The sequence below is a fragment of the Opisthorchis viverrini genome (assembly GCF_000715545.1).
Source record: "Opisthorchis viverrini unplaced genomic scaffold opera_v5_161, whole genome shotgun sequence".
Lineage (NCBI taxonomy): Eukaryota > Metazoa > Platyhelminthes > Trematoda > Opisthorchiida > Opisthorchiidae > Opisthorchis > Opisthorchis viverrini.
The window spans coordinates 105,856-115,774 of NW_008751815.1; the positions used below are offsets into that span (position 1 = coordinate 105,856).

Below are 9,919 nucleotides of genomic sequence, written 5' to 3' on the forward strand. Positions count from 1 at the left end.
CTATCAGTAGGAAGTACTCTTTATGAGAATTTTATTAAAAAAGCATTATCCTGTCTGTAAACGTACACTGTAATACTGACATTTCTTCGAGCTCGAGGTGACTCAGTGGTTATGCCGCCGTCTTACTGACCGGAAAGTCCATGGTTCGAACCCAGCCTTCGGACACCTCGACTGCTTCTGTCTAGACTTAGGCAACCTGGCAGTATCTCAGTTATCGTGTTTCCTTCGATTGGCATGGCAGCCAGGCACGAAAAAGTGGGTATTACAGCTGGACGATGGATGACCAATAAGCTTTACTGTACTCCGGTTTGATTTAGTACTTTAGTGCTGGATATCAAAGTTCGTCGTTGGCGAGAAACAATCCTCGGAACTGCAGAAAACTGTTTATTTCCTTGAAATCTTCGTGTATCAGAGACACTCTTCGTTGTTCGTTCAAATGCAGCCACCGGAAACACCGCCTTAAGGCGTTGGTGTTGCCATGGCCAGCTGACGTAAATAGTCTTAAACTGATAATGTACTACTCATAAGGTTGCTGAAGACTGTTCGACAGCCCGCAACCCACTTCACCTTTTCGGGGCTCATCAGATAGGTGACGTTCCCCGCCAGCCTGATGTTCTGCTTGAACCCAAATTACATGAAATTTGACTTTATCTGCATACCAATTTGGTTTTGACGGGAGATCCACCTGGATTCAAGTAGAACATAAGGTTGGTGGGGAACGTCGCCTACCTGATGAGCCCCAAGAAAGGCGAAACCGGTCGTGGGCTGTCGATGAGTTTTCAGCAACCTTATGAGTAGTGCATTACGTCCATACAATGGTTCTAGGTAAGTCGTATTGCTTAGTTTCTTGGCTGTGAGGCGGCCTGGTGCAACACATTCCGTCGCCTAGGAATATCATAAACGAGGGATTCAGCTGGGTTCTAGGTAAGTCGTCGAAGCCGAATTGGTATGCGGATGAGTGTATCTCGACAGTGTTAAATTCACTTTCCAGGAAACATTTGTTGCAATAACACTCAGCGATGTGGTACTGTGACTTGTCCTTCGAGCTTTATTTCTAGGTCTCCTGATATTGCTTAGTTTCTTGGCTGGGTTAGGCCATACTCCGTGTGTACGTTACCATGACCAGCAAATGCTTGGTATATAATATGACGTTACTTTATTATTATTATTATATTGAGGTGGAGGAGGCACAATGTTAATTCCTTCTGTGGAATATGAGGAAGTTGAGTATCGAATTAGGATCCGAAGATCTAACGTAAACTTGCCTCTTTTGAGGGATGGAGTTCGTCTACGTAAAGGAGAATCGACCACTTTCAACAGTACTCATCATTATCTCCATCCGTTATGTATTACTGTATCAGGGGCTGCAACTTACACAGTGGAAACTTCATTCTGTACGTTTATATCTCCCACTCTATATGTTGCAATTGGAAATCTGAAATAAAAAATAAATATCATTTATTCAATGAAATGAAGGCTGAAAAAGGACACTCAATATGTGTTCAATGAAAAGAGACCAAATGAAATTGTCCCAATTGACAGCTAACTATGACAGCATTCTCCTCGAGTGTGTGCCCATCACACTTTCGTGGCTAATCCGACCTCTTCGTAGTCTCGCTCTAGGGCAGCCAGATCCTCGCGGGCCACTTGAAATTCTTGTTCTTCCAACCCTTCGCCAACGTACCAATGCACAAAAGCCCGTTTGTGGTACATCAAATCAAATTTATGGTCCAACCTCACAAACGCTGCCCCAATCGCCGTACTGTTTGCCAGCATGCAACAACTTCGTAGTACTTTAGCCAATTCCGATCGAGGCACCGCAAGCATTGGTTGTGAGTTGATGTCTACTTTGAACCCGGTCGGACACCAATCCACAAATCGTATCGAACGACTGTTTTTGACTCCTTGAATGGAGCTGTTCACTGAATTTGGGTCGACATCTCCACGGTAGAGCATGCAGATGGCCATGTAGAGTCCCTGTCGTGGATCGATTTTCACAAAGCTGTTAGCCGGCTCGAAGCAGGCCCGTGTGATTTGATCCACGGTGTTTTGTTCATGATAGGCTTTTTCTGCAGAGACCACGGGGTTGAAGGTTATCAGTGGGAAGTGAATTCGTGGATAGGGGACCAAGTTGGTCTGGAATTCTGTCAGATCCCCGTTAAGCGAGCCGTGGAATCTGAGTGACGCGGTCAGGGAGCTAATGACTTGGGCGAGGATTCTGTTGATGTTCGTGAATGAGGGTCGCCGAATGTTCAAATTGCGTCTGCAAATGTCCCACACTGCTTCGTTGTCCATCAAAAAGACGACCTCAGAATCCTCAATGCATGCATGAGTAGCGAGTACCGAATTGTATGGTTCGACAACCGAACTGGCCAACCTTGGAGCCGGGTATACAACAAGTTCGATCTTAGTTTTCTTTCGATAGTCTTGCGTCATTTGATTGATCAGGAGTGAGGCGAACCCGGATCCAGTTCCGCCACCCAGGCAGTGGAAAATGATGAATCCTTGGAGCATATGACATTGATCCACCACAAGCCGAATCTGGTTCATGACAAGACCTAGCATATCGGACCCGGTTGTGTAGTAGCCTCTCGCGTAATTGTTTGCCGCATCTTCTTTTCCACTGATCAAGTTTTCCGGATGGAATAGCATTCGATAGTATCCTGTACGGACCTCATCTGGAAACAAGGTAAAGGAGAAATAACTGGTGGTTTGCCAGATATTCTATGGCGCAACAAAAACAAAACGGCTGGTTGAATGCAGGTTACTTTTATGTCCACGGTAGATTCTACCGAATCGCAGCTGAAATCCTATTTTGTGATGTTCTTGAGCTGCATGTTTCAATGGCTTTGATATTCGAGAAATCGAAAACGAAACACAGTATCCATAAGGTCACTGGGAACTCTTGAACAACAAGGTCCGTTGTCCATTTTCTGAACATAGATAACGCAGTGGTTATGGCACGAGGTTGCTGACCAGAAATTCCATGCTTCGAAGCTAACTCTGGAATGTCGATTGCTTGCGTCTAGGCTTGAACAACCCAACAAATCGGTATGTCACAGCTGGGCAATACAAGTTTCGAGGAGAAGGTGATATCAAGATAACAGCATTTCGCAGTGGAAGTTGGTATCTAACTGCTGTGTTTTTTTTTTCAAGTCAGCCACTGGCTGTGATATATTGTATTGAGAAGGGAACTGAAAAAACATCCCCCGAAGTGGTAGAAAACACTGTTGAGTATATGCCTTATATATAACAATACTAATATTAGTCCAGCTGTAATACCCTTTCGGGTATGAGGCACTCTTTCGGGGCCTAAGTGTCATATCACCCGAAGGGAGCACGAGGGCTGTGATACTCTCGAGTATTACAGCGAGCCAGACGGGAGCAGTCGAGATGCTGAGATTGAATTCGAACCACGGACAAACGCTCGCAACTTAACCACTGAGATATCTCGAATTCCCAATGCCGGATCACTCCAGAAAGTGTGAATCAAGATTAGCCATTGGAGCGCTGGTGGATGCATCTCACATAGAGAGCGGATTGAATGATTCCAGTAGTCTGCAAGATCTCGAACAACGGGTAAGCTCGAACCATGCGCTTTCAGCTTTGGAGCCTACTGCTATTGGGAGTCGTGCCACGTTTGGATTTACGAAGAAAATCGCTTACCATAGTGGATTGGGAATCAACAAATGCCCTTTAATCGATAACTCACTCTCGTGGACGCTCCTGTAAACGTTCTACTCATTTATACGGTCAACTTTTGTTTATCTTGTCCATCCTTTAGTGCATTTCACACCACAGTTTGCGCATGAAGTGAACTGAGGCTGAAAGCGCTATCCTATTCCATATTTAGCTTAAAATTAACGTCCGAAGAATACGACGAAGTTTCATCAAAGATTAAATTTCCGCTGTCCTCGACATCTTCACTGGGAGACCGGAGAACTGTTGTACGTTGCGCAGATTCAGCTGGGAGTGCAGGATGGCCCAAGTGGTTAGAGCGCGAATTTACTGACCGGAAGGTCCGTGATTCAAATCCGACCTTTGCATCTCGACTTCTGTCGGGGATCAGGCGACCTGAGAGTATCTCCGCCCTCGTGCCGCCTTCTTGTGACGTGGCAGCTACGCACGGGGAGGATATTACATCTGAACGATTATTTATTTATTTATTCCCATCAAGCTGAACGGTAATCTGCGCACTAAAGACGAAACGGGGAGAAGTAAGAACATAAGAAGAGGAGAGGTCGATAGACGGAAGTCTTGTACAAACTTGTACCTCTGTGAAATGACAACCCCTCAGACGAGACTAATTCTGATCTTTCCCTTGAGAGGTTACGTCTAGACTGAGATCAAGTGTCAGCGTTCATAACAGGTTTCAGTTTTGATCTTTTGCAAAGGACAATAAATTCACCAGTTTCGCTTCCCTGCTTCAGATTATCCTGAATCTCATCCGTTGCTGGCTCAAGGGCCTGTTCAGGTTAACGACACCCTGAGACATGCAGTGCATGATCGAGATAATGGTAGACGCAATGACTGTGTGCTCTTAGCATGCGGTCCCACCACTGGGCAGCCACATTTGCCGAGCAGATTGCTGTCCTTGACCTTGAAGGTTGTTCAAACTTATAGGTTCAGACGGCCGGAAGATAACGTGTGAAAGTTGACATACCAAGCTCACTCAACTTTTTGCCAAGCTAACTTTTGACATGGCGGAGGGGTATGAAACAGATTACGATATGTCTGGATGCTGTCGGCGGAACTTGACTTTTAGGATAGGGACAGCGCAATCCCCAGTGTGCGCCTGGTTGGAGACGGACGCTGTGAGATATGACATTCTTGCTGTCAGTTTGTATCCAGATGTTCTGAATGAGTGTAGTAAGCTAACACTCATTCTGTACCCCGTCCACTTTGATTATTCGAAACGAAGTTTTCAAGTAAATCACGGTTCTACGGCAACGGTGCATCGGTGTTGAACACTGATCTCACGGTATCGATGATGTTGATGACGTGGACGGAAGAAGTACGTGAAAATTAATTGTCAGACGTTTATCCTGTGGAGCGCGTAGCTGCACTGCACGTATTAAAATCATCATTAACTGTAAGAATCTCGTAACATTCCGTAAAGTGGTTATCGCACCATCCGATTAGGGTTTTCTACGATTGGTCACTATTCTCCGGCAACTTACCAACGACTGTTGGCTCAAGGTCAACAAACACTGTCCTTGGAACGAATTTTCCATGCCCCGTTTCAGAATAAAACGTTCGAAATGAATTATCCGACGGGAAGAAGCCATCCAACATTAATCCATCCGGTCGAATTCCATGTTCCATGCCGAACAGTTCCCAGCAGGCGTTTCCCATTTGGATACCAGCTTGGCCAACATGTATGCATACAACTTCGCGATCACCCTGTGTTAACATGAGAGAGAAATTGTGAAGGCGCTTAGAAGAGTGGAAAGCAGTTTTTAGCAATATATTCAAACGCTTCCAGTAACGGAAACGAAGATTCACCTATTGCGTTGTTTATCAATGGTTATGGTCAAATAAAATTTCAGACAGCCGAGGTATACAATCGTTTTTCGAGCTCATCGGTTGGGCTCCCACACAAGTACTGATATTGTGGGGGGAGATTTGGGGGTCGTGCTGGATATTTCGTCCTTTGACTGGAGCCAATCTACGCTGAAAAGCCGACGATCACTGTACGGCAGTTTCATTCCAATTGGAAGTCCTCAGTGGTGTGCATCTCATTGAACTCCGTTAAGGAGCCTCAAACACACGACCTCACCGTCATCAGTTTGAACACTCAAACGTTCAGCGAACAGCGGCTCCCAAACCCATTTGACGAGTGAGACTTTCATCTGAGAAGTCATCACTCGAGGAGCCAATCAATACGAGTGACCACGTGATGTGGAGACCCTGAATGAAGGACGCTCTATTCTGTCTAATTACACACTGTTGATCAGCGACTGGTGACCGAACGGTTAAGTGTTCAAACTCCTAATCAGGAAGTCACAGTGCTTAGGACTCTCGATGAGGATGAAACAGTGGATTGATTCCCTTATAGGACGAAATCTCCACTAAAATTCTAGAATTACCTTTCTCACCAAATAAACGATCAAGTAGCCTGTTGTGTTGTGATGTCAAAGAATTTCTCAGCAACCTTATAAGTACCACGTACTACCGGATCTTAAAAAGTTCCTTTGACTCATGTGAAACATGGACACTGTGGCAAGTTTCTCGCATCCCTAGATTTCTGAAGAATTTCCCAACCTTTCGTAGCATTTGAAGAAACTCGAAACAGCTCTAAAGAATGGAAACTGTCTTTAGAGTTTTCCTTCTTTGTATCCACCTCAGTTATACGATAAGTTACAAGGCGCAGCATTAAGTGAACTTGACGCGGGTTTTGAAACAGCAATATTGGAAAAAAGCCTACAGGGCTTACGAATGAAAATAGATTGTGAGTCATCTGAAAATCGGAACCTACCATATCTTCTGATGATCAGCCACTGAGGCACACAGTACAATCCAGATCGTGTTCAAACTGATAAACCCATTGATTTGTCTGATGATCAAAGCACGTGATCTAACTGTGTGACCCCAATAGCCCGTCGTTTGCTTTATACTCTTGTTTGAAGTCCACCTCACGATGCGAGGCTGGTTCGTCTGAAGAACCCTGGCATCCAAACTCCTAACCGGTGTGCACCTCAGGAGGTACGTCGAAATAGCTGTTGAGATCTACATTGAACGGACGACATGGCAAACTGTATATCACAAAAATTACAGGACTGTTCGTTCTTGCAGATGTAAGCTTCCACAGCGCGGCGGATTCGCGAGTTATCTGCAGAGTTCCCGGTGCTTTCCTGGTCCTAGTGAGATAACGTTTTTCAAAGAATCAACGAAATGAATGCAAAATTTGCTTATTCAAGTTGCAGCTCTACGTTTGTGTTCGTAGGTATGTTGAAACGCAACATTTTTGACCAAGTGGGTAGAAAACTTGGTTGTGTAGTTAAAAATAAAAAAAGGGAAAATAGATAAGCGAACTCTGCTCAGTTCAACCTCGTAAAACGTGCATCGCTCTTGGTTACAGTGGAGAAACTTCTGTTGATTTTGTACGTGCACATTTTTAAGGATTTCACCGAACTCATTAACTTCCTGGATTTGTGTCTGCAAGGCCATTACGGTACCGTCCAATGTTTTTTTGTCGTAGACATTGAGAATACTGATCAGTACCCACCCTACCCTGCTTGCGCTCCGAATTCTCTCAATAAACAGAGAAATGGACGACACTTCAGCTTCTAAACAAAACGTTGTAAATTCTTTCAATGAGACGGGGGTTTCCCCGCTTAACAGCCTTTCAGAGAGCGACTTAGCTTTCAAAGGCCTTTCTTTAAAAGACACGAATTTTACTTGGTGCATTTCATCGTATTCATTCCGCTAATTTCTCCATTCAGAAGAAGGTTTCATCATCAATCAAATCCAAGGATTTTCCACTTTTTCGGTACCCCCCGAAGCTCATACTGTTTCACCTCAACCATCAGGCTTCTGAAATGACGTCAGTAGTGTATAAAACTAGTTCGTCGCCTGCGTCCGAGATATGACACTCCGAACAAACCGATTCGATGTGGATCACTGTCTGATTTTCGCGCACCAGAAATTTTATTTCAGCTATACTAGTTAAAACTGATAAACCCTAACCAAAGTGTGAATAAGGTATTTTCCGTAAGTTCATAATTCATCGAAGAACCGATACAAATTTTGCTAGGCGATAGCAACAAGGTGAGGCGCAACAAAGTACGAGGAAATGACAACTTTTGAGTCAGACAAGTGATTGGACGGAACGAAGTTATGATACATCTTCAGTGGAATTTCTTAGATTGATAAACAAAAAAATTTGCAGATGAAATAATTGGCTGAGTAAAATGAGTAGAGTGCAGCAATAGGAGACCGTGGTTTTGATTAGTCTGTTTTTACCGTCTCAGGTGCAACTGTGAACAGCTCTGGTGGAAGGCAAACAGTGACTTTCAGCTTTTTCAAATCATCTGGAATGGTCACCGTGACCGGCCTGTTCTTATAAAGGAGTCAGATATACTCAAGCAACTTTGTAGGCGATGGTTTGGTTCTCGCTGCCAAGCTCTGCAAGCTGTGCAGACTGCTTCCATGCCGTAATCCAGTGGATATAATCTACCCTATATTCGCCCGTTTTTTTTTGAAAAATTTTTTGCGTTATCCCGCCTTGCAACAATTTGCCCAGTATCTATATGCACCATAAGTTAAGATGTTTACCAGGAGACAGGACTTCATCGTGACGCGGTGGTTTATGGAACGAGCTGTAGTACACAATACTCTGAAGCAACCGCATGGCGCAATATACGAAGTCGATTGGTGGACAACTTCCTGTGGCCCTCCAGATTAATTGTTTTAGGATATGGTTTACTCTATTGGTTTCAAGCCAACCACTACTGTCTTACGGTAGCCTGACTGATTTGGAAACAGGGCTCCAGTCGTACCCCTATCAAAGTTCGCTACATACAGCATGGAAGATAAGCGAATACAAGTACATTTTGTTGTACCCTCTTTGTACCTTTTCACTCCCCTCTCGTCTCACCTGGTAATCATTCTCCTGTTGATCCCATGTATGAGTATATCGGTTCGCGTCCGATAATCAGTCTTCGTTTTCCTGCTTCCCTTTTGAAACTTCATAGTTTGAACTCTCAAGCGAATCAGCTGTCTGGCTGCACGCATTAGAGAAACTCCACCGGTCGATATTTTTTAGATTTCTGTAAAGTAGTTACAAGTTCCGTATACAGCAATTTGACTTGCCTCACGCTCGCCGTTCAAACGCAGTCGACTGTAAATTCTGAAACCCACGATACCCCATAAACTGCATTGCGCTGTTGTCCCGTGGCAGCCAGGCTGCGAACTGAAGTTTCCCCACGGCACTGGATGAACGTAAATGGACTGCACTGTGTGGTCCGGCTGTTTGTATCCACAGAAATCTCTCGCTGTTCCAAATGCAATCGATTACTTGTTTGCCATGTCAACTCAACCATACAGCTAAGGGGAATGAATCATCCAGTCGTCTACTACCAGTGTAACCGTGATACTACTGATGAGGGAGCATGCGAGTAGTCTGTTTTCTCGTAAATCCGCTATACGTCTCTTGAAAAGTGAGATCTCTTACTGAATTGTGGAGTGGCTTCGCAGCAATTGCTTGCAATTGATTAACAGTCAATGAATATCCAGGAAAGTTAAGGAAGACGCGTTCAAAGAGAATATGGTCATTTAGTTCTTGTAAACAAGATGCATATGAGAGTTTTGCTTCCCTGTCCTATAGTCTCTGACCGTTCAGTTGGTGTTTCCTAACACACGACTCCGCAACGAAGGCATTTTTTCCTTCAGGTGTGGTCATAAAGCACATCTGCGGCTCACCAGCTGATTAGATGCAAACCTTAAACTTAGAAACGAAACTATGGTGGTCGTTGGCTTGTCCGCTGAGCTGGTCAATTGAATTGCAAACGTTTCATCACCAATCGAGATGACATCATCAGTGTCATTAGTTTTTCAGTCACGTAGTTCATATCACACGCTCATTCGCCAACTGACTTCCCAAATAACAAATTCTCAGCTGAAAGGCACACGCAAATTTTGTTCGTGACCACTGATCAGTGATCACCGAGATAAGTGTCCATGACAGATAAGATCGAGTTCCGTCGGACAACCGGGATAATGGCATGAGTCACCACACAGAAATATCGATCGATTACGCGGCGTAAATTCAAATAGTTCGTTGACCACTTGCTGAACTGGTCAAAGAAGATCGATACACTGAGCAGTCCATATTCACCACATAAGCCCCCCCCCAACTGATATCCACATTCACGGGAAGAGAAAGAATGTAATGACTGCTTTATATTTCAAGACAGTA

The 9,919-nt window shown here is 44.4% G+C and overlaps 1 protein-coding gene across 1 annotated transcript; it reads right to left on the reverse strand.

The window, feature by feature from the left end:
* Positions 1–1,455: 1,455 nt before the first annotated feature.
* T265_07098 (hypothetical protein) lies at positions 1,456–7,039 on the reverse strand (the record flags this gene model as incomplete). The annotated part of the gene is made up of 3 exons (XM_009172541.1): positions 1,456–2,678; positions 5,181–5,403; positions 6,479–7,039. The coding sequence occupies 3 exons, from the start codon at positions 6,479–6,481 to the stop codon at positions 1,579–1,581; spliced, it is 1,326 nt and encodes a 441-aa protein (XP_009170805.1).
* Positions 7,040–9,919: the final 2,880 nt, after the last annotated feature.